The 25,144-nt window shown below is 57.4% G+C and overlaps 1 protein-coding gene across 2 annotated transcripts in view; it reads right to left on the bottom strand.

Moving 5' to 3' along the window:
- TMEM132E (transmembrane protein 132E) overlaps window positions 1–25,144 on the bottom strand; it is a 251,555-nt gene that overhangs the window by 23,815 nt on the left and 202,596 nt on the right. For both annotated transcript variants that reach the window (XM_044994306.1, XM_044994305.1), the window contains exons 3-5: window positions 21,253–21,393; window positions 7,545–7,737; window positions 5,524–5,667 (exon numbers count right to left, since the gene is read on the bottom strand). In XM_044994306.1, the coding sequence (XP_044850241.1) occupies window positions 5,524–5,667; window positions 7,545–7,737; window positions 21,253–21,393 (478 nt within the window). The remainder of the gene's footprint in view (window positions 1–5,523; window positions 5,668–7,544; window positions 7,738–21,252; window positions 21,394–25,144) is intronic.

The following is a 25,144-nucleotide window of genomic DNA, read 5'->3' as shown; positions in this document are numbered from 1 at the left end:
ATAGATAGATAGATAGATAGATAGATAGATAGATAGATAGATAGATAGATAGAGGGGGGTGTATGGGGATAGATAGATAGATAGATAGATAGATAGATAGATAGATTAGATAGATAGAGGGGGGTGTATGGGGATAGATAGATAGATAGATAGAGGAGGGTGTATGGGGATAGATAGATAGATAGATAGATAGATAGATAGATAGATAGATAGATAGATAGATAGATGGGATGTGTGGGGATAGATAGCTAGATGGGATGTATGGGGATCCCATAGACAGACACACAGCTGGCATTCAGATGCATCTTTGTCATCTAATCCCCCTTATTCCTTCTCTCTATTCTCTACCCTCTCTTCCTGGTACCTCTCCCTGTGCCCCACTCAAGGCCATCATGCCTCAAAGGCGCTCTCCAGCTCCTCGTGCTCGCCCCAGCTTAGCGAGTGCAAAGCAAGGCGCAGCCGCCAGGCCCCCTGACCCACCTGCCCCTCTGGGCGGTTGCCGGTTCTGTAAGCCCCGGTGCCAGCTCTCGGGAGCCCGAGAAGCACAAGTACAGAGCCTTGGCTGGCGCCAGTGCTGACCCGGGGGAGAAGTTGTGCAGTTTGGAGTGTCAGCGTGAGCTGCCTGACTCTAGCCGCTGATCCCGACTGCAAAGAAATGAGGCTCTGAGGTGGAAGTGAAGCCACTAATGAGAACTTGCCGTTTACAGTTCAAAGCAACAATATTTTGCCTTATCAGTAATAACTGGCTTGATAACCTGTAGTTTTAGCTGCTTCCGACCGCTAGTACATTAGACACGGGAGTACTCCTGCAGCCTCCCTTGGATGGTGATTCTCACTCCCCTGCAAGCCTTGAAATCAAATCCACAGGAGAGGAATGTGGTTCAGATCAGACCAGCTCGCGGCTCTACCACGGCCCTGGCGTGAAATGAGTTTGGTGGGCCTCAGTCCAGCCCTCGGGGCAGGCAGGACCCCGTGGCACCGGCAGCAACTGCACTGAGCTCTGGGATGCTCCGGGAGAAGGTGCCATGCGCAGCGGGCACTGCTTGCCCTGCCCGCCGACCTCGCTGGCATTCTCAGGAGCTGGATGAGACTCAGCGTGGCCCGGATCTGGCTTTCGGCTTCAGGACCGGTGGCTGGAAGGCTGGAGGGGGAACGGTGAGGTGGGAGGGCAACTGGATCGTCTTTTGAGTGGGTTTGGTATCAGAGCCCAAGGGAGTTAGGTGCCTGACTTGCCTTTGCCAGGCCTCTCCATGCTCAGGACAGAGACAAGGGGCAGGACGCCGCAGCACTGGAGCCCAGATGAGGTCAGTCACTCCCGTCGACCCCACTGATCAACAGGGTCTGGCAGCAGAGGAAAGGCCCCAGGGCTCTGCAGCACCGGTCTCCAAAGGTGTGTGGAGCTGCCTTCCCCTGCCATGGTGACACCTCTGTCTGTGTCCAAGCGGTGACACTTCTCGCTGGGTCAGCTTAAGCAGCTGGGATCAAAGTAAAAAGCCCCCCTTCTGCGGTGTCCCCTGGGCATACGATCAAAGCTGCAGGGGGGACCAACACTGGAAGTACAGCAAAAACATGGGAGCCCCACTCAGCAGGGGGAGCCGGTGAGCTGAGAGCAGCAAGTGCTACAGGGAATCCTGGGAGACTGGGTCCTAATCAATTTGCCGGCAGAAGGACCAGAGACGACGGTTCCAGGAGAAGCCAGGAAACCCCACGCCAGAGCCCAAGGCTCCAGCACCTTGGCCCTGCGGTGGCACCAATCAAACTGTGAAGCCGTGGCATTTCACATGCCCAGAAGGGTGCCAAGGAGCGGCTGCGTGACTGATGGAGAGTGACCGCCCCTGCGCTCTGGAGCGGCCTGGGCTCTTCATTTAGCTCGCCCGGTGACTAATTACAGCCACGCAGTGAGAAATCTGTCAGCAAGATGAGTTGGTCGGAATGAGTGGCCCCAGGATGGTCATAACCCATCTGCCCGGCCTTCTGGCTCCCTCCGCATTCTGAGCGTCTGCACTTGCATTCAGAGGTGACATTACAGTCAAGTGAAACCGAATTCACAGAGGTTCCTGGGGGCTTGAGTGGGCTGCCTCAGCCCTGCCCTTCCCTTTGCATCTGGAGAAGGTGCACAGGGGTGCTGCTTCATAAGGCATGTGGCTTAGCCCAGGGGCTACCAGAAAGTCACAGAGTCTAAGGCCAGATCCCCTAACCCAACCTCCTGTATCTCCCTGGCCACCAGCAACTGGGTCAAAGGATTACAACCCTCAGGAGACTGATGCGATCTACATAATCCCTGCTCCACAAACCTTCTTCTGGCTTCTGCTTTCCTCTCTCCTTCCCCGGTTCTCCTCCCCTCTGGGGGGTCCAGCCGAAGCCCAGCAGACTCCAGGTTTCGGCCATCTTACAAAGGTTCTCAGTGGAGCAAGAACGGAGCCTGGAGCGCTCCTAACTTCCACGAGAGCTCAGCCGCCCTCCTGGGGAGTACGCCAGGGACCTCCAGAGCTACGAGCACGAGCTGCTATGGCTGGAGATAGAAGCCCTCCAGCTGGGGCTGTGACAGATGCATCTCCTGGGTGGATCAGGCCCAGACCATGGACCCTGTACACACTGAGCAGGGGGGTAAACAAGGGGACTTAACTGGTGACCAAAGCAAAACAGCTGCCCAGGCCAACCGCGTGGCACCTTCTCACTACCGTATTTGCACCCGTTTATTTTGATTTACAAGGACACGAGAAAGTCCAGCTTGGTTCTGCCCTGCCTTTGTTGCCGGTCCGCTAAGGAAATTGGCAAGAAACAGCCACAAGAACAGTGTCCGGACTCTCGGTAGCCGCTCAGCTCATGAGCAAAGCAACCTGCCCAGAAACGGGTCTGGGATTCGCGCCAGAAACCTACGCGACAAAAGGGGCAACCGGGATTGGTCCCTCCTGCTCTGCTACTCAGATCCCAGAGACGAGGTGGCACAGGGAGAGGAGCGGACTCCGGCCAAGTAAGGGCCAGATGGGACTTTTGTCTGAAATCTCGCAGGGACAAACTCAGGCATCGTCACTGCAGGGAAACTCCCCTTGAATTCCCCCGGCGCTTTGCTCCAGGAAAGTTCCTGCGTTTTCAGTGCTTGGGTGGGGCTGGGAGAATGCGCTTGTGGGAGCGGGTGTTTGTGTGTGTATCTTAGTGGGAGTGTGGGTCAGTGTGTTTATCCGCGCTCCCAGTGTGCTACCGGGAGTGGGCATCAGTGGGTATTTCTGAGGGTGTGTTACCTGGAGTGCAAAGTAGCCGGACTTTGTGTGGGTTTGGGGAGCGTCTGTCTGTGGCAGCAGCAGTGGGGTGGGGTGCATGTGAGAAGACGCGCGCTCGCCTTGCTGGAAATGTGTGTGTCTGGGTGAGTGCCTGTGTTAGTGGAGTGCGTGTCAAGGGGCAGTGGGTATATGTGTGTTAGGGTGATCAGAGAGCAAGTGTGACAAATCAGGACACTTTTTTTTCAGGAGGGATAGTTGCATATATAAGACAAAGCCCCTAATATTGGGGTGTTTGTTACCTAGTGGGAGTGGGAGTCCAGATGAGAATGTGTGTCGGGAGGTGGGACAAAGAGAGAGCATGAACTTGTGTGTGTACATGTGTTAGCAGGAATGTGTGTGTGTGTGTCACAACAAGCGTGTGTGTGAGTGTTAGCAGGAATATGCATCAGTTAGCAGGACAAGTGTGTTTCCTGCCAGGAAAATTGTGCAGGGGGCGTTAGCCGGAGTGTGTGTGTCAGTGACAGTGTGTTAGTGTGAGTTAGGATGAGTGTGAGTTGTCAGGAGTTTGTGTGAGTGTGTCAATGGGCATTCAGAGGGGTATTTAGGGGGGTGATCCTTCCACACTCCCTGCGCCTCCAGGGCACCTTGCTGGGCTTTGAGCCTGTGAGTGGCTCTGCCTGAGCCCGGCACCCAGCAATCCCTGTTGATGGGATGCTAGGAAAGTGAGAGGTGGCAGGTCAGCAGCCTGAGGACATGGCGGCGCAGGGGCTGCCAGGGCGGTTACGGGGCAATGATCCCGCAGAGTTCCTGGCACACAGAACTCAGTGACTTCTGTTCGGGCAGCAGAGGTGCTGAGTGCCAGGCTGGCTCTGTGTGAGGGAGCGTGTGCACACGCACACACCACACACACACATGCACACACACACACACTCTCTCACATACACACACACACGCACACACACACACTCTCTCTCTCTCACACACGCACACACACGCATGTGCCCACACACACATGCGCACGCACACCCACACGACGGCACAGGCCGCGAACGCCCTGCCATGCTGTTCAGCTCAGCCAGGAGCTTCTGTGGCTGGTGGGGATACTTACCCCACGCGTGCTCTGAGGCCGCGGGGTCATGGCAAAGCAGGAGCGGGCAGATGGGACCGACCGGGACTAAACACATAACACAGGAGCAGAGGCTGGAGCAGGCACTCGGGACCACATGCTGGGGGCAGCTGTCCCCACACTGCTGTGGGAATATCTGAGCCTGCAGCCATAGCAGGCAAGCCAGCTGAAAAGGGCACATCGGCCGCAGAGCCGGGGGCCTTGGAGATGGGATTTGCCCCGGTGGCAGCAAGCGGGTGGGTTTAGAGCCACCCAGAGACTGGGGCGTCAATGTGGAGACGCTGATCTCAGGGCCAGGCAAATCCAGCCCACGCATTGATCCTGCTGGGGGAGAGAGGTGTATGGGGCTAGCTAGCCAGTCAGAGCAGGGCTCTCATGTCTATTTCCAGACCCATCCTCCTTCAGCGGTAGAGCCTTCAGAGTTAACTGAATATCAATATTTGTGGATGGAGGAGGGGTTAAATCCATCATTTCTCCACCCCAGCCAACCTTGGCAAAACCCAGAGGCCCAATTTGATCCCCCATCTCAATACCCGCCCCATAGTCCCTCTGAAACAGATGAGCACTTGAGCTGGATGTTCCTGTTCGGACGATCATCAATGAAAGGGTTAACTGTAATACTGCTGTGTGGGGCGTCATTGTTAGGGTTCAGAATTAACGCCCCATTGCACTGTACGGATGAAGTTCATACCGCTCCGAGCACTTGTTTTGGGCTGTCTGCAGATTCAGGCAGACGTCACCACGCTGGCTATGCACGGGTCACAATCTCTGGAAAAGCTAATGGCACGGGGCCGGTTCCCCGGCAGGTGTTGATCAGCACAGTCTCCCTGCAGTCAATAGATTTTCACTGATTGACACCAGCAGAATCTGGCCCGGGCAGCCCTTCTCCTGACAGCTTAGGTCCTGGAGCCCCCCAATGCAGCAAACTCACAGGGCGACCTGCAGGGCAGCATGGGCTCTCTCCCAGCATCAGATGTCGGGGGAGCCCTTTACTTCCATCCTGCCTGGCCTCGTGCTCCTGCCTTGAGGTGGGGCTGGGGCTGGCTGGGACACACACAGCCGAAGGGGCTGCGTGAAGGGCCTGCCAGTCCGAGCCAAAGCTCTCAGGCTGGGCAGAGGCCCACAGGGCGGATGGCTCCAGGAATCTTTGCCCCCTCCCTGCCCCGCCGGGCCCACCTTGATGATGTCCTCGTTGTTGGACTTGCACTCGACCACGGCCGAGACGTCCGTGATGACGCCGGTCATCTCTATGGCGATGACCTTCACCGGGATGGCCACCGTCCGGCCCGTCAGGATGGCTGTGTTGATGATCTCCGTGTCCTGGAAGGCAATTGGACATTGCATTAGTGTCCAGCCCCCATTTTCCTCTCCCCTGCCCTGAGACCCCACTCCACCTACAGCCGGCGAGGTGCAAGGAATGGACCCCAAATGTGTGTGGGTGCGCGGGTGACTCAGTAGGGGGCGCTCTCCTCTGGGAGTCAGCACTGCACCCAGTACCTGGCGCTGTGCTGGGGATTGGGGGCGCTGGGCCCCCTTTTATTTTATAACGCCGTGGCAAAGGAAGTCCTGCCCGCTCACGGGCATGGCGCTCGCGATGCCGTCTCAATCCCCTCGCTCGGAGGCCTCGCAAGCTCTTAAAAACTTCAAAGCGCAAGAGCAGTGTGGATGGAGGGCAAGTCTAATTGCAAACCAGTTAATTATGCAAACATGGAAATCCGATACAGAAATTAAATTGGCTGCTTCGGAGCTGGGCCTCGCTCATGGAGGCAAGCCAGCACAGATAACCTTTCAAGTCAATGAAATGGCAGGGAATCTAATCTGCCTTCCTGGCAGCCTGTGATGTGATTGTCTTTGATGGAGGGATCGCTGGCTCGCTCTCATCCCAGGGGTGGGGCTCCATGGAGCGGGAGAGTTTCTGGGCACCGGCTCAGCTTCCCTCTGCCCGGCACAGACCCTCTTGAACTAAGCTCTTAAAGTGCACAAAGAGCCCCCCATCACTCAGCGACCCCAGGCACGAGGGGCAGGACTCTGCAGGCAGATCCCACCCCCTACCTTCACAACCCTTGGAAGCAGCAATAAAAGACCCATGGCTGGCCCAGGTCAGTTGACTTGGGCTTCGGCTGCAGAGCTATAAAATTGCCGTGTAAATCTTTGGGCTCAGGCTGGAGCTGGGCTCTGAGACCCGCAACTGGCCAGACCCTGATCTCCATGACAATCTGGAGTCACTCCCGGTAGGATTACTGGTGTAAACGGGATCCGAACCAACTGGAAACTGCCTTCCTTGTTCTTAACCCTGGGAGGGAGAGTTGTCTAGTGGGTTAGAGCAAAGGACGGGGAGTCAGGACTCCTGGGTTCCACAGCTGGTTCTGTGAGCGAATGTGATAGAGGGGTTATAGCAGGGAACTGGCAATAACGACTCCTGGGTTCTGCTCCCAGCCCTGCTGCTGGCTCCTCGTGTGGGATCTCAGGAGAAACATGTCACTGCTCTGTGCCTCAGTTTCCCCATCGAACAATGGGGCCCTCAGCAGAAACCAGTGTAGAAGATGGGGCCCAACCCCTCGAGCTCAGGTATGTTTGCTGACGGGTACCAGCACAGGCCCCAGCCCCGACGGAACGGCCTGCTGTGTCCCCTTCCGTCTCGTGTCCCCCACCCACACCGGTGGAGGGGACTGATCAGGGGCCCTGGTGGGCTGTGTCCGGCTTCTCTGGAGCAGGGATTCAGGGGCTGCTGGTGGTTGGACATGCTTCTCCCCCCACGCCCGGCACCACATGGAAACAGACACCACTGCCCCGGGGGAGGCGTTTGGGTGCCAGTCCCAGACCCAACGCCCAGGAGCCGGCCCTGAGATTCTGCCCCAGGCCAGGCAAGCCCAGCCTCTGAGCCAGCACCAGTGCGGCGCGAGGGTGTGTTACAGGAGCACACACCAAGGTGTGGTTAGCTGTGTGTGTGTCCCCTTGGATATTTGGAGGGGAGGGGTGCATGTGTGCAGCGTGTTACAGGCGGGTGTGTATGCACGAAAATGGGGGTGGGAGGTGTAAAGTGAGAGCGTGCCGTGGGTTTAGAGTGCGTGGGGGGGGGTCCCGTTTGCGTGCCGTTGTGTGTGTGTGCGGTTGTGCGGGGAATGCAGGGGGCCGGCTGGAACCCCCCCTACAGCCCTGCCCCGGGGGTGGCGGAGGAACCATCCGAGCTCACTCACCATGGCCAGGGGCACGATGGCGCGGATGTCCCGCTGAATGACCGTCAGCTCCGTCACCACCTTCTCCAGGTCGGGCGGCGGGTTGCGGCCCCGGTAGTCGATGTGCCACATGATGCGCCGCGTCACGGCCTGGCTGGTGAAATTCTCCATCTCGAAGTCGAGCTGCATGATCTCGTAGGAGGAGTCCCCGTCCCTGCCAGGAGACAGAGGGCAGCCGCGGTCAGCCACAGGCCAGGCCTTGCTCTAACGCAGGAGGAAAATCAGGCCCGAGGGCATGACCCCAGGGCTGGGGGGGTTTGTCTCTACCCTTGTGGAAAAATCCCACAGAACTAAAGAGAGAGGAAACCAATCAGGCATTCCAGAAATGGAACGAAGGACCCTAAAATCCTGAAGATCTTCTTGGGAACGACCCTACAGAACTCTTCAGCAGGGGGAGAATTCGCTATTACCCTGCAGCACAGTTCTTGTTCCCTACGGATTCTCTACGGAGCCCCAAGCAACGGGACTTCCAAGGGGTCCGCTCTAGTGTATCAGCTCCATACAAGGGAGTGGGCAGCGGAATTAACCGCGCAGCGCAGCCGAGCCGTGCGAACGAACCACTCGCCGGCCAGGGGTGACCCAGGCGCTGCCCTGCGCTTGGGGGCGCCATCTGGCTCAGGGCAGGGCTGGATTTACCGCTCTAACCTGCTCCTGGGATTTCATTTTCTCTCCTGAAAGTCCAGCCAAAGGGCCAAAGAGAGGCAGGTAAGGAAAGGGGCCATCGGAGCAGCCTAGCTTCGTACGGCAGGGAAGGCTTCGTGGCCAATCTTGCCGTGTGCTTAATAACAGAGCTTTTTTCATCAGTGGATCCCATTATCCCCCTGGAGAAACTGAGGCACAGAAAGGAGGAAGTCACTTGCCCAAGATCACGCAGAGGAGCTGGGAATAGAATCCAGGTCTTCTGAGTCCCAGTCTGGCTCTGTACCCACTAGGCAACACTGCCCCCTCCCCAGCTTACCCAGCTTGGTTTCCGTTCACAGCAAGGCCAGAGGAACCTAGGAGGAGCCAACAGTCCACCCAGTGGCCAGGGCCTGCAAAGGAAGGTGGCACCCCCTAGTGGACAGTTATGGAATGATCTGTTCCGAGGGGCTGTTCCGCTGGGTAAGTGGGCTTGAATTCTGCCTATCCTGGGGGCACGTTACAGATCCAACGGTACTTTTTTAGACGAATGGGGATTTCCACACCCCTAGTACCATAGCCCTTCCCCCTCTGCAGTTCGGCATTCCACTTGGCTGTTGCCCTCCACCCCAGAGATGGCTGCATTCCCCTGGACCCCCATGTGGTTTGCAAAGCACTGGATGGAAATGCAGACTATTCCAGGGCGAGGGGGGAGCCGTGCTCGAGAAGTGGCCGCTCACCAAGGGCCGTGTGCGCAGAGCTCTGCAGACAGGACTCCGAGGTGTCCGGACAGTGCGCAGGTGGAAGGCAAAGGGGCTGTCTGGCCAGTCACATTCCTGGGACCTGAATATCATTTTTTGAAACAGGTTTCTTCCCCTTTTCAATTCCCTCCAATGGCAGCGCGGTTCTGCCCACCACGGAGCCGCCTCCTGCTCTTCGCTCCCACGTTGCACCGTGACCAAGCGGGCTTGCTCCAGGGATATTCCACGCTGGCCTCCCGTCGCTCGACCAGCCTCCCATTCTTCTCCGCCGCACCGGCCACGCGCAGCAAAGAGGCTGCTGCTTCCAGAGAGCAGAGCCCCAAGCTGGACCCAGCGGCATCCGGTCGAGTTCGCTGATCCCTCTCGGGCAGATGCGCCGGGGGTTGGCGGGCGGCTCGTCGATTCCAGCGGCGCCCTGCAGCATGCCAAAGCTAGTCTGCAATGCTGCACCCCGGGGTGGGGCACTGAGGAGCCATCCGCGGGGCCGTTCCAGACGAAATGCCCCCCTCCGCTCAGAGACCCGCAGCAAGGCACCCGTGCCTGGGATCGCACTGCCGGGTTCAGGATGGAGAGGGCACAGATTGCCCAGCGCCAGGCTCAGTGTCCTGTCTGTGTCGCACTCACACACAGCCCAGGGCACTGGTAACAGGATACCAGCCTGCAACCCATTCTCTCACGTTCCCAGCCCCGCAGCGCGATTACCCAGCACCAGCATCTCCAGTTCTGCCTGGGTCCCTGCTGCTTTGAAACAAACGAGTTCCCGTCATGTTGTCCCGGCCACCCGCTCCCTGACAGGAGACGCCACGGAGCTGTCACCATCCGACGGCGCTGTCGGACTCCCGGTTCCCCGGCCTGACCTGAGCCGTCTGGAAGGAACCGCAGGAGGCCATTAGCAAGCAGGCTGCTGGCTGTCAGTGCCTGTCAGCATCGCATTACAAACCTCTCTGCCCCCGGGGTCCTGGCACCGTCCGCAACCTCCCCTAGCCATGGGAAAAGCCTGTTTGCTGCGCAGGTGGCGGGTGCCACGTGGCCACGTCTCGCCTAGTCAATTCCCTGCCGCTGCAGGCGCTCGGGCATTGGTGCCCCTCGGTGCCGCCTAGTCTCTGCCCGTGGCACACCACAGCTCGGTCTCCTGAGGCCTGAAATGCTTTGGGCTAATTAGCGTCACTGGGCTCAACATGGGGGTAGTGGGCAACATTCGGGGGCTGTGCCACTGCTGACGATTTATTATATGGATTAACTCAGCACCTGGAAGCCCCAGCCCTGAGCCAGGACCCCGCTGTGCAAGGTGCTGTACAAATACACAGCAACCGGCCAGGGTGTCACGCCACGTGATGCAATGATCCCTTCTGGCCGGAAACTCTATTCTCCTCCTGCCAAATGGTGCTGACTCTAGCCAGGAGCCGGCTGGAAACTATTCTCCTCCTGCCAAATGGTTCTGACTTTAGCCAGGAGCCGTTTGCTTCGGCCCCAGGCTCTCCCGGCGTTAACGTCTCCCACGTCTGGAGGGCTGGGCGAGCCAGCAGCGCACTAGTGCAATCAAAGGGGCGCTGGAGACATCACATGTGATGCACACACTCCTCCCCGCTGGAATAGCCCCCTCGTAAATCACCGCAGCGCATCCCCCGTGCATGGCACAACGCAGACACATGGCAGCAGATGCTGGCTCTGAAGCCATACCCGCCTGTGGCAACCGTGGGAGCAGGGCTCTCATGTCCATCTGAGGGGGCGGGCAACCCACCATGGTACGAAAGACCCGAGGGTAAGAGGCATGCCCATGCTCCATGGCCGTTCCTGCTTGGGAACCCTCCTGGAAACAGGCCCAAGAGGAATAGCACCTGAAAGCCGACATCTCTGCAAGCACGGCCCTCCTTCTGAGAATCCTGGTTTGCCCCAGTGGAAGGGGGAGCCGAATCCAGCCCACGATGTGTGGATTGCAATCCACGTTTGTGACAAAAGCATTGCTATACTGGACCCGGCCAGGCCAACAGCCGGTCTCCATCCATGGCCAGTTGCAGGGGGAAACGCAAGTCACCCCAAAGGAGGCAGTTAGGGGATAACTTGCCTCAGACAAAATCTATTCTACCAGCCCCATCGGTTAGACACTTGCTCAAGCCGTGAAGTAGGAGAGTTTATATCCCTCCCAAGCTGTTGAGTTTTTAACCCTTCCCGTAATCTGGATATTCTCACCATCCATATAAACATCCAATCCTCTTTTGAAACCTGGCTTCAGCACTACTTCTTGTGGCCATGAGTTCCACAGGCTAATTATATTTAAAAGCATTTCCTTTTATCCCTGTTATATTTTCTTCTTTTCACCGAACGTCCCCCTGTCTTTGTGTCACGAGCCAGGACAGTCACAAGCTCCGGATTTCCCTTCTCTACACGCTGGGACAGCTCTGCCCCGTCCTTTCTTATCTGTCTCCACAATCATTGCATTTGGCCACGGGGGTTGCACAGGGCGCCTGAGACCACAAGGGGGATGCAGACCAAGCATTTGTGGACTCCACCTTTGCACCAGGGGTTTGTCCCTAGAAGCAGGAAGTGAAACCGACGAGGCTCAGAAGTGAAAATGACTCTCCCTGCCCATTGAGAGAAATGGGAACCAGCTTCAAAGTGCTGACACGGGGAAAAAGTCCGGCAGATTTTGGAAATGCTGTCAGTGTTAACAATCTAAGGGCTCGTGTATCAGCTAAGCCAGGCTGATCTGTATTTGTATATATCCGTATGATTTTTGACCCGGCATTGTCCCTTTGCTAGAGAAATAATTAATACCCAAGGTCTGAGCGGGCTGCAGCTGGCGAGCAATTGATTTCTCATCGTGTTACATTTATTGAGAATGCACCATTGATCTGGGGATGTTTTACATGGCCAGTTTCACTCCTATAAATACAGAATGAACAAAAGGAGGAAAATATGTGAGTAAGCCGTCTGCTCTCAGCTCCCAGAGACGCCTGTCATCTTGCAATCCATGACTCCCTGGCACCTGGCCCTGTGCTGTCGCCCGGCCGGGCGTGGTCTTTTCGGGACATGACTGGCAGAGTTCAACACTCCTTTGCTCAAGTTCGCCTTCAGCTCGGAGACGGGAGGTGCATCCCCCACAGAGTTCCTGTCCCACTGCCCGCAGAGAGAGGCTGGGACGGGAATAACTGGGATGGACCCCACGATGCCCTCTCCCTACAGCGCCTCCTTCTGGGACAGCTTGGGACTGGAGTAACCGGGTGCTCCCCGCAACCGCCAGCAAGACTCCCCCACTCCCCACAGCACCCCCTGCTGGGTGAAGCTGGGACTGGAGTCACTGTTCCTACCCTACACTCTGCAGCGCCTTTTACAGGGAGAAGTCGTCAAACTCAACCCTACACTGGCTTCAAATGCCAAGAACCATTAAATCCTTTTATGCTGAAATCCCTGAGGGGGGAAACGGGCTTAAGTCATTTATACTTTCCATTACATTCATATTTGATCAAGTTGTTTTCCTAAAAGGTGATTGTAATCACTTTAAATTCATCTTCCGTCTCTAACCTTTCAAGGCTCATTTTAATCTGCACGTGGGGGTGGGGGGTTTGGAGAGCCCGTCAGCATCTCTCCTTCCCTGGGCCAGCCCTTCGTCTCATTAAAAGAAAATATTACTGCCATAAAAACCTCCCTAGCTCCCAGATAAAGAGCCACCCACCCTCTGGCATCTGGGGATTTCCATGTAAGCGGGTGCTGCTTTCAGAACCTGCCATTTCTCCAGCTGCTAACATCTGCACTCAGGGAAACAGAAGGAAGGCAGGTTCGTGCCCTGGGAATCCGAGCCCCAAGTGGCGGGGAGAGGAAGATGATCAGGATTTAGAGTGGTGAACGCTCCCCCAGCCAGCTAAGGGTGAGAGCTGAGTGCCAGTCCCCACCCCCCAATCACCGCATCTCAAGGCAGCCGAAGGCAGGCTCGATTTGTGCTCAGCAAGGGACACAGAAAAGAATCTGCAGGGGAGGGAGGAGCTGCAAAGGTTTCAATCCCTGGGGTGTTGACCAGGTGGGAGAACTCGCGGGATCTGCCCTGCCCTACAGAGCTTCCCAGGAGCTGGTAAGTTCCAATCAGGTTGAGGTGCCGGGGGGTGGGGGGGGGGCGGTTCATGGACCATCTGCCCCATGAGAAATCCTGTCATTTCAAAATCTTGTTTTCGTTCCAAATTGGAAGAAAAGTCAAAAAGTCCAACGGTTCCCCAGAATGGAGATTCCGCAAACATTCCTTTTGGAAGCACTGAATCGGTTCGTTTTGGTATGGACAAGACACCGAGATGAGCTGTGGGGCAGGGGGCGATTTCATTCTCACAATCTATAAAGGCCACCTCAGGAGATGGTAACACTGGTGAAAACCAACGTCTCCCTAGAACCAACAGTCCGGCGCAATCTGCGCAGACGGGGTCTTGTTTCTTATGGATCTGCTCCTTTCCTGCCAGCACCCTGAATAGCCCTGGATGCCCATGCATAGCGAGTGCCACCTGGACTTGGTAGCATTTAACAGCTGCAGCCGGTTACCCACGGTGCAAGTGGGGAACCAGCCTCTGTAGGGGTACGTGCTATGCCAGGCTAGACCTGCTGGTGGCATCCTGACGTCCTGGCATCTTCTGTAACCCACATGAGCTGCATGTCCTGAGGTACTAGGGGTCAGCTCCCCAGCTGGTGTGAATTGACGATGCTTTATTAAAATCAGTGGGACTAACCCAATTCACACCTTATGGCCAGTGCCTGGGCTCCTTGAGTAGCTGGCATGTGTGTGAGCTGGAGCTGTGCAATGTGGGCTGAAGACCCGGCTTCCTGCGATCTGTCCTACGCCAGCACCCGTGGCTGCTGTGGGAGCAGAGGAAGTGGGGTTACGCAGCTGCAGTCTTGCCCAGTTAGACTGTGAGCTCCCCGGAGCAGGGACTGTCTCTCACTGTGGGTATGTGCAGTGCCTGGTACAACAGGCTGCTCTAGGAATAGACAGCAGGGCTGGTCAACGAATTTCCAGCTCAGTGTTTTCCTGCTGGGAAATGGGGTTTTGCTGAAATCAAAATGAAACATTTAATTTCAGAGCAATAATAAATCTATGTCTGTCTCAGCTTCTGTGGTGCCTCGTGGGAGCTGTAGTTCCACACATCTCAGTCCCCATTGTCCTCTATGGACTCTGCTCACCAAACGGACTACACTTCCCACAATGCACCATGATCTTGCTTTGTGGCTGAGCTGTCACAGTGCCTCATGGGAGTTGTAGTTCCAGGGCCCTCAAGACCCCAGCATGCCCATGACTATTCTCCCTGTGGCTGAGCTCCCGCAATGCATCATGGGATTCCCATTTCACGTACACATTGCCCATAGACACTTTTCCACGGTTTCCATTTTGGGAGCTGTTTCGATATTTCCGTGCTTTGTCCCGATGTCAGAAAACATTCTGATATTCTGGAGTTTCCCACAGGATGAAAAGTCCAGTTTTTGATCAATTCCGGTAAAGTGTCCGGGCCTGAACTTGCAAGCTGCTGAGCGCTCCCTGTAGGCCCAGGGCACTGAGGGTCAGGATCCTTTATTAGGATCGATGCACGATGCCATGTCCTCTCTCTTCGTACCCAGGGGTCCCTGTGCTGCTAGCTGACTGGGTCTCCATGCTCTTTGCTGCCGTTAGCTGCTGTGTCCTGCCATTGCTCGCTTCCCTTGGACTGAAGTTTTCCACACAATGCACCAAACAAGAGGAACCTTCATTCCTAACGCTCCGCAATCCAAACCTCCCACTTGTTAGTCAGATCCATAGGCAAGGGTGGTGGAACCTGCGATGCAGGGGCGGGGGACTAGTCCCCCTCAACTGAGGTATTTTGGGCGCTCTGCCTCTGGGCTCCTGCCCACCCGGGGCTGTGTGGGGAGTGAGAGCAGGATTCAGAGAGGCTGGAGCAGCTGTGGTTGTGCTCAGGATCAGGCTGAGAAGTGGAGAATGGGACCCGGCTGGGCTGGAATGGGCCTGGGAACAAGTCGGAACCCCTCGGATCCTCCTTGGGTGATCCGGCTGTCCCTGAGGCTCGGCCAGGGGAGGGGACCTCCCCTGACTCCCCGTCCTACCCCTCCCCAGTCACAGGGATCTCTGCCCACCCCCAACCCACTCACAATGGAATGCAAAGCACTGCAATTGGGACATTTTTCAATGACTCTGTGTTACACCCATGTAAACGCATCACTGAGGTTGAGGAACCAAATTAGGGACCTAATCGCCTTTCCCAGGCACTAGCAGGCCTAACGGACAAGCGCAGGCTTACTGCTGATCAGTCTGCTCCTGGTTAGGTTCCAGATCGGTGAAGACTGGAAAAAAATATGATTATTTGTCAACAGCGCATTTGAAAAAATGCCCAGAACTGTGTATGTTTGCAAACAGCCTTGAGCGACTCACCCAGCTTAGGCAGCTGGGCAAATAATGAAACTGTCACCACATCCTCACTCCCATGGGTTATCAGCAGGGCTTGAAGCAAAGATCTGCCGCTTCGAAAGCGCAGGCCTCTATCACGCGAGCTGAAGGACTACAACAACTCTTTCAGTTAGCTGCAGTAGTAGGCTGTCATCCTTTACACAGACTGGCCACTGAAAGGGGACGCAGAACACAGTTTAGCAGCATGTCACAAACCCACCATATTGTAGCGGAATAATTAATGAGGAGAATAATATGAAATTGATTATGTAAATGGTTCCACCAGCTCTGGCTGCTGAAGTCAATGGGTGTGACTCTGGATTTACTCCCACATACACAAGAACAGAACAGGAAGAGCCACACCGGATCAGAGCAGGGGTCCTCCTGACCCAGCATCCTGTCTCTGACAACGCTCAGCATCAGGATGGCGGGTTGGTTTAGTATGCTCTAGGGCGCCCCCTGCTGAAAAGGTTAACACATGCCAGGGCAGTTACCCATTCACTTGGGTCTCAAATGCAGACGTGTCTGTTGAATCATCTAATGCTTCAAACTCAATAAGTCGCCTGGTCCCGCTCCCTTTCTTTGTTCACTTCTGCTGCATTTCCCTGGGTCTAAGCCCATCCTGCTCCATGGGCTTAGAGGTTAACTGCTGAAGTGGGCGTTCAATACAGCAATCAGTTGTAGTCCATTTTCTTAACTAGATTTTAAGCTCTCCAGGGACGAGTCTGTCTCCTTTTATGTTTGCGCAGCACCTGGCACAATGAGACCTTGATTGGGGTCCCCAGCTGCTACACTGCACACATTAATTGATTAGTTAATCATGACAATTAATAATTCTTTATTTCTGAACATAAATCACAACTGATTTAACTGTTGCTAAGTTAGCTGGATCAGTAACCTCCTAGAGGCCAGGCTCTTATGTTAACTGATGTCTGTAAGGAGCTGTGTGAATGCGTCCTGCTATGTTAATGATATTTAATAAATAAGTAATGGTAATGATGATGTTCTTTCTTTCCCACCCTGTGAAATCCTCTATCGCTTCCTGATTTACTATGGAAATCTCAGGGTGCTTAAGTATCTGGCACCATCGTGTGATGGAGGGACACAGATCTTCCTAAGCAGGAGGCGTTTACTAAAGAAATCGAGAGCAGCTATAGTTGCAAAGAAACACACTTCCACACAACTTGAGTTCCAGCTTAGTTGCCTTTGTTTACCAGGGACCCGATCCTGGAACTCTACATTACCTCTGGAGGGACTTTGCTACTTTTAATATACTGCACGTAAACCTCATCAGAAATCCACATTCTAGGGTTTCTTTTAGCAAACTGTGAGGTGCCATTGGATTATTAACTACGGCAAATTAAAACCAATGATGGTGATCAATAGCTCCCCCAGACTGGGCATTAGGGGTGTTGTGACGTTATTGATATGAATTGGGACCATATAGAACATGGGTTGCAACCAAGGTCCTGCAGTGGCACCAAATCTTAGATAAAGGGGGTCATCTAAGGTGTCTAAGACCAGATTATGGGTTGCTGGTTATAATTATGCTGTCTGTATGTCTGTATCATTTTTAGTTGAAGTTATGAATGTTGGCTCTTTGCTGTCTGTATTTCAAGTTTGTGCTGTGCTTCTGGGGGAAGTCTCCCAGACAAGCTGGTGTTAGCGCTGCCTAGCCTGCTTGATGGCCCATTAAGGACCATCAGCTACACAATTGACCCATGGAGAGAAGGCAGACACGCCTTGTGACTCAGCAAGGTATGCAGAGACTTGTCCATGTGACTGCAGACTCCATTTTGCTGTGATTTTCCACAGTGAGAACAAAGAGATTCTTACACCTGGAAAAGCCTATATAAGGCTGATGCTTCATCTCCATCTTGTCTTCAATCCTGCTTCTTACCTCTGGAGGGACTTTGCTACAAACTGAAGCTCTGCACAAAGGACTGACTGACCCATCCCAGCGGGGGATGTACTCCAGAGACTTGATTTGAACCTGCAGTTTATGCTACAAGCCTGAACTAAGAACTTTGCCATTACTGTATGTAATTGATTCCATTTAACCAATTCTACCTCTCATCTCTACCTTTTTCCCTTTGTAAATAAACCTTTAGATTTTAGATTCTAAAGGATTGGCAACAGCGTGATTTGTGGGTAAGATCTGATGTGTATATTGACCTGGGTCTGGGGCTTGGTCCTTTGGGATCGAGAGAACCTTTTCCTTTTATTGGGGTGTTGGTTTTCATAACCATTTATCCCCAGGACGAGTGCACTGGTGGTGATACTGGGAGACTGGAATGTCTAAGGAAATTGCTTGTGTGACTTGTGGTTAGCCAGTGGGGTGAAACCGAAGTCCTTTTTGTCTGGCTGGTTTGGTTTGCCTTAGAGGTGGAAAAACCCCAGCCTAGGGCTGTGACTGCCCTGTTTAAGCAATTGGTCCTGATTTGGCACCTCAGTTGTGTCCTGCCAGAACAGCATCGTCACAGGTGTCTAGGGCCTACATCTAAGTTTACCTCTATTTCCAGCTTAGCTTTCAGTCCGCCTTCAAGGCTGAGGAATTTCTCCTGAGCATCTGGACTTGTCTTTCCTCAAGGAATTCACAAGCTGCTCTTTCAGTTAAAAACTCCCTCACCCCAAACACTTATCAGGCATTCCCACGGAGTGCACACCGGGTGAGTGGAACAGAATTAGCCCCCTGAGGGCCACCTCCGGCTTCCCGAGGCCGGGAGGGGGGTTGTCAAAGTGTGACCTTGATTTTGTGCTGCCAAACTTACAGCCCAGCTCCAGATCTGGTCTGATCCTTCCCTCCCCCCGCAGTCCAATGCCAGCTCCTCTCAACAGGTCTGGGGCTTTCTTGTGGCCTTCATTTAGCTGGCGTGTCTCTCCTCCCTCCCGTGGGACCTCCCAGCCCAGCTGAGCTGTTGGCCAAGGGGTAGGTGTAACGTACTGGCCTGTGTTGCACAAGCAAGTGAATGAAATAGTTGGGCCTGCGGCACCTTTAGCAGCAGCAGCAGGTGTTCTCCTTTCGTGCAAGAGGCAGAGGCCTGTATTTCTGGAGTGAACGATCAAGGTTCTAGGCCTGGCTCCCTGGAATTAATTCAGACCAAACGAGGACAAGCGCCATCCTTGTCACGCAGCTAAATGCTCCAGGGTCTGTGCCGAGCGGTGGCAGCTCCTCCTTCACTCTCACTCTCATCTCTCCAGTTCACCACGCAGCCAGCTTCCAGCTCCTCCCGTTCTGGCATCATCCTCCACAAATGTGACCCCAGTTAAATCGGCACCGAAGAGACAGGTGGCAAAGGACAACACCGATCAGAGAAGGGCTCAGTCTAGTCCAGCTGCACGGGTGAATCCTGGACCAGGCTCTGATTAGCAGGAAGAGCCTTGGCTTTCCTGCGTTGGGACAGAAGAAACTCCACTGGCCGCATGGAGGAAAGTGCCTGTGGAACTCCAAGAGACGTGGATCCCAGGATTCCCACCACCCTGAGATACCTTTAAGGACAGCCCCAAGATCCCTGCCACCACGCACATGGGCTCTGGCTCCACGCCCGTTATTGGGGATACGCCCCAAAGCCATTCTCTTCTCCACGAGGCCCCCTGCCCAGGCTAGCTGCAGACCACCAGGCGCCCTGAGGCCAGGCCAGTAGAGTCGCTTTCATGCAGCTCAGGGTGACTCTGGAGAGCGGCCTGTCCCTAGCTGCCCCAGCTTGGTGGGATCTTGCCGGCCCTCAGGCATTCGTCGGGGGGGCATGCTGCTTCCAGGCGACCCCACCACCCGAGAGCATCACAAGCACCTCCAGTTCCCAACCCCACCTGCCCCACACTCCTGTAACCTGCCCCCCGGGCACCTGTACCTCTAGTGCCTCCAGCTAGCACCTATAGCAACTGGGCCGATTGTCTCTTGGGGCTTCTAATTCCCAGGGCTAAGGATCTGCCCGTAGAAGCAGAGGCCCCTACGAACTAAGCAAGTTCAACAGGAGGGTTTCAATGGAGCCTGCTGGGATTCCTGCCGGATTGTCTCCTGGCCCACTGCCATTCTGCAGGCCCCAGCTGGGTCTTGCTGGGCGTGGGGCTCCTCACGGCCATCCCGCTCCGTTCATTCCCATACGGCACAAAACAACAGCCCCGGCTTTTCGTCTCCCCAGACACAGGCGCAGCGTCCGTGATCAGCGCTCCGTCCAGAAACTCTGCCCCGGCCCTGTTAAACCAGCCAGATCCCAACCCCCGGCCGTACTCCGCTTCCCAGCTGGCCCCATGGCCCCGTGGGCCACAGAGTCTCTTCCTGGAAACAAACAGCTTTGCCACTGCACACGCCACCGCCGGCGCCGGCCCAGCCGCCAGGGCACAGAACTCTCTGCTCTGGGGTTTCTCACACTGTCCTTGGCTACACCAGAGCCGGGCAGGCTAATCCCCTGGCTGGGACCTGCCCAGCTATCTAGGGTGCCAAGATAAGATCTCACTGGGCAGGCAACCTGCCCCCATCGCCCCTGTGTCCTGACGGTTCATGTGGCTGCTTTGGGGATGGGAGCTGCTTAGGGGGAAGGCAGCCCCTTCTCCTTCCCCAAATATCAGCTTGTCTAGCAGTGAGCAGGAGACGTGAGAGCCCTGGGGACGGATCCCTGCTGGGGTGGGCAGGGTGGGTCTTAGGCCCAGGGGACAGATCCCTGCTGGACTCCCCAAATGCCCAGGTGCTGAAAGAGCCAGCCCCACGCTGGGCCCCACCTAAGCAGAGCGCAATGGGCAGAGGGTCCCAGTGAATAGCAAAGCCTCTCCATGCCGCCGGCATCTCCTCCCCGCTCTGATGAGCTCCCAGGCAGGCTGCCTGGAGAGCAGGGGAATGGAGTGGAATTTGGGGACGGGGATGGGAGTATTTCTGGGGCGGGCAGGGTTCCCCAGGCGGCCCGTCGAGCGCGGCTGCACTGCGAGCCCCGTGCAGGCCGGAGCAGGGCCGCTGCCTGGATCCGAGCACCAGGAGCGCCGCTCAGGCCTGTTGTGCAGAGATAACGAGCTCTCCTGTGGGCTAACGTGTGGCACGGACGCATTAGATCAGAAGGGCAAGTTTATCAGCCCCAGCACGTGCAGGCCGGGCGAGCGGAGTCCCAGCATTGCATGCAGCTCTGGGCAGTGTCCAGGGAAGGAGGGCAGCCGGCAAGGTACAGGCAGATGCCAAATTTGAAAGGGGAAGCCTGCTCCAAGGAGACCCCACTCACCGGGGATGGGGGATAAGAGACGCAGGCTGCAGGTGTGTTCACCATTCCCTACCCATCCTGGCTAACATCTGCGGCCCATTGAGTCTATCTAAATTGATGCAACGCCCCTCCAGAGCCTTTGGCCTAGGATGGGGGGACGGGGTCTTTCGTCAAAGCCAACCACTTTGGGGGCTCCCGCAGGGCAACACGAGACCCCGCTTCCCCCCCTGCAATGAGCCACAAATGCTGCCCCGCCCCTGCAATGCTCCCAGTCACAGAACGGGCCTAGCCAGCCAGGCCGAGCAGCGCCAAGGGCCGTGTCGCAGCAGGAGGATGCAGGCCACCACGGTCCCGCCCCTCAGCCGGGTGCCGCTGCCCCCCTGGTGAATGATCCTGGAGGCGAAGGTCGGAAGGGGCCACCAGATCTCTTGCAAACCCGCGTGCAGCCCAAGTGCAGCCCCCCGGGGACTAAGCCCTGGCGAGCCGCAGGCAGAGAACACGAGGTGCACCAGTGCCACGGCACGTGAGACGTGCCCAGCCCAGAGGATCCCAGCAGACAACCCGTGCCCCGGACTGCGGAGGAAGGCAGAGAACCCGTCCATGCCGATCCGAGCGGGGGGAAAGTCCCGCCCGATGCCGTGGCTCGGTCAGACGCTGCCCCCGAGAAAGAGAAGGGGACGCGGCGAGGCGCTTACCTGGGCAGCGCGCCGTCGACCTTGGCCACGTCGACGGTGGCTGTGGAGTGCTTCCCGCCCGTCAGCAGCTCGGAGGTCACCAGCCACTGGAGGTTCCTGGATTTGGTGTTGACGAGGTTGACGCCCTTCTTGGCCTTCACCCTGCAGAGCCGGAGAGGAGAGCCAGGCTCACGTCCGCACGGCGGCCTGCCCGCGGCCACACACGGCGGGAACGATACCGGGGGAAGGGCCGTCATGTCCCAGAGCCCTGTTCCTCCCCCAGGGAGCGCGGCGGACAACATTGCGGCTGCCGGCCAGTATTCAGCTGGGGGCGGCTAGTAGCCATTAGGGTTAGAGGCAGGGCACTAGACTGGAAGTCAGGAAAGAGGCGTTCCCTGCCTCAGTTTCCCCACTGGCAGACGGGGGTGCTACTGCGTTCCGAGGTTAACGTGAGAGAGAGGTGTTATTCAGGGGCTATGAAAGCCTGGCAGTGACTGTAGGTGGCTAATACTGGATTACTCTGCTTTGCAGGGGCTTATTTCCAGGTCAGAAGAGACCCGGTGACCAGCTAGTCTGAGCCGTTGCATCACCCCGGCCAGAGAACCTCACCCAGTGATCCCTGCATCCCGCCCAGATCTTGCAGTCGAGCTAGAGAACGTCGGCTCTGGCCCGGCTTTGTGTGCACGTGTGGTGCCCGGCGGCCAGGGCAGACTAGGGGGCAGGAGTTCAGTGCACTGCGCTGGTGCAGGGGTGAAGGACGCTGCCGACGGGTCTGGGCAGGGCGTGGCCTGACAGTGTGTGTGAGAACGGGAGAGACTGGCCCGCCCAACGGATAACAGACATACTGCTGCTACCAGCTAGGAAAGGTCTTTCATTCAAGCGGGCGAGTTCTGTGTGTGGGGAAGCAACGGGCCCAGGGTCCTAGCCTGGCTCCCTGGGGTGGGTGACGTACGCAGCAGCGGTGTCGGCAGCACTCAGCTGTGAGGATGCGGCGCCACGTGCTACCAGGGCTCTGGGTGCTGCTGCAGCTTCAGGACCCGAGCTAGCTGGGCTGAAAGTCCGGCTGCTCCAGGTGCAATCATACGCTAAGTGATGTGGCCAAGGGCACACGGGGAGTCTGGGGCACAGCAGGGGTCTCTTGAGGGCCAGGGTAACGCCCTAGCTGCAGGACCCTCCCTTTGTTATTGTAGGGTTGCCCAGGCAGACGGGGCTGCGTGCACCAAGGTTTATTTCCTTGGGACGCACGGCCCGACCCTCCAGCAGCCCCGGACCCCTCCGCTCCTCTCCACCCTCCCCCGGCAGGGCTGCATCCAGGGCAGAGACGCGCGGAGACGCTCGGGGGTCCTTGACCTGGCGAGCAGTGGTGATCGGTTCTGTGGCCTGCTGGGACCTGGATCAAGGACCCCCCCACACACACACCCCTCTGAGCTCATCGCCCGTGGGATGCTGGAGAGACTTTCACCGGTGCAGACCTGGGACAAAGGGGCCCTGTCCCACTACCAACGGGCGGAGAAGGCAGCTCCCTCTGCAGCTCAATCCCCGGCTCTCCGCCGGGCTTCCAGGGAGATTGCTACAGTCTGCTCCCCTCGCTGTCCCTCCCCTCCCGCGGGGCCCTGACAGGACGGGAGCCGAGCGAATGAACTCCCAGCGGGCGAGCGAGCGGAGCCCGCAGCGGCTCGGTGGCTGGGGGTGGGGTTATTCGGAGGGTGCGTTGAGCATTTAGCTGGCGGGGATGGTGCTCCCTCTCCCATCTCTTTCGCATCCGGCTCGTTCGCTAACAAAGGGCCTGACCAGCCGCTCCGTCTTTGTCCCGTTACGTCAGTGGTATCACCGAAGGGAGGGCTCTACGCTCGGGCTCCAATCAAGGGCTCTATGAACCAGGCGCTGCCACCCCCGGGATCCAGGCACCCTGCTTACGCTTTTCCATAGCTCTGTTTTATGCCATGTCTGCCAGATGCCTTCTGTCTGGAGCCCAGTCCCAAGGCAGTCTGCAAGCACAGTGGTGCACCTGGCATGAGGGGCTGGCCTGGCAGGGGGCTGTGGGTAAGGAAGGAGGGGCCCTGGCAGATCTGGGAAGGGGGGATAGCAGGAGGCTGCAGGCCAGGGCTATGGGGCATCAGGAGCCAGGCCTGGGCTAGCAGGGCACGGCTCTCCAGGTTGCTGAGGCCACAAATCCTTCCCTTTCCCAAGTGCTGAACCCAGAGCAGGGCAGGAGCAGCGACGGGGCCCCCCATGGGCGCTGCTGGAGGGAGAGCGGGCAGGAGCTCCGGGCTCGGACCGGCTGGGAAGGACGCCAGGAGGTGTGATGCCCGTTCTGGCACTGGAGAAGGGCGTGATGCCAGCATGCCAGGGCTCCACGTGCCAGACACCAAGCACTCCCCTGGGCGGGGCTGGGGGCGGGGGCTCAGCACCTTGCTGGATGACCAGGACTGCTCCATGCACGGCGCGGTCGTGTTCTGAGTCTGGCCTAAAGGGATCTCCACCCTCCACCTCTCCCAGCCCCCTAGCCACACCCTCCTGCCAGCAGCTGGTCCGGACCCTCCCCCAGACACGGCACGCCCATCACGCTGCCCACGTGGCCACCCGGCCTCTCCCCGTCCCAGTGCCAGCTCCACCCCCTCCTTTCCACTGCGTGGGCGGTTCGCCCTGTGCAGCTGGCCCTGTGTGCAGGGCACCCACCCCTCCCCGCCAGCACCCTAAAGCCCTCCCCTCCAGTGCCCTACTGCTCTGCCACCCGGCCCCTCCAGCGCCCTAAAGCCCTGCCCACCCGGCCCCTCCAGCACCCTAAAGCCCTGCCCACCCGGCCCCTCCAGCACCCTACTGCTCTGCCACCCGGCCCCTCCAGCGCCCTACTGCTCTGCCACCCGGCCCCTCCAGCGCCCTAAAACCCTGCCCACCCGGCCCCTCCAGCGCCCTACTGCTCTGCCACCCGGCCCCTCCAGCGCCCTACTGCTCTGCCCACCCGGCCCCTCCAGCACCCACCCACCCAGTGCAGCACTCTCTGGCCAAGCCCATTCTGCACCCCACAGCTCCAGCCCCACTCTCCTCTCCCCTCCACCCCCCATACTCATTCAGCCTCCTGCCAGGGCCCTGCACCTCTTGCTCTGGCTGTCCCCTGTGCCCCATGGCAGGGCCCATCCCGCCCAGGGGCCAGGCAGACGTTCACGCCCTGTGCTGTATGACTCCCATGATAGACTGACAGGGGCTCCCCAACACTCACTGAACTGCCTGCTATGGGCTCGGGTCCCTGGCATGGGGACAGCTGTGTGCTGGGGCGACGAGCAGGGCTGCCAGGAAAACACACACACACACACACACACCGGCCTCCCCTGTCGCCCAAAAAGGGCCTCTCTCCCTGCACCACGCCCCGTCTGTAACATGCACCCGCAGTGGGGATGCCCACAGTTACTGGCATCAGGTTAACGAGGCCAACCTCACAAGGGATCCCTGTTCACTGCGCCCTCGCCACGCACCCCGGGAGCTGAGCCGATCGCCGAAGTGCTCGCAGCATCCTCACAGCACTGTCCCCCGAGACCCCCCAGAAAACCCAGCGCCCAGGCCCTGCCCTGGCATCCACCTTCTGCGGCGCCATCTCCTCCAGGCCACCCTCCGAACCAGCATCAGAGCCAGCGAGGGAGGCTGGGCTGGGACCCAGGAAATCTGCCCTGCTGTTGGCTCCATAGGACCTTGGGTAAGTCCCGTAGGGCCAGACCTTTCCAAATATCCGGCAGCCCTGACGTTAAACCTGGCCTGTGGGCCCCGTGGGAAGCCACCGTTCTGAGGTGGAGCCCTCTGAGCGCTGAGCCAAGGGGCATGATCCCATGATGGACTGTCTCCCGCCCCGTGGCCTGGCAGAGGCGGTGCAGCCAACCGGCCTAGCCTCCAGAGGGACCCACGGCAGCGGCCCCGAATC

This window comes from Mauremys mutica, chromosome 19 (assembly GCF_020497125.1).
Source record: "Mauremys mutica isolate MM-2020 ecotype Southern chromosome 19, ASM2049712v1, whole genome shotgun sequence".
In the NCBI taxonomy this organism is placed as follows: Eukaryota; Metazoa; Chordata; order Testudines; family Geoemydidae; genus Mauremys; species Mauremys mutica.
Note: the sequence above shows the minus strand (reverse complement) of the source record. Positions and strands in the feature narration are given on the sequence as shown.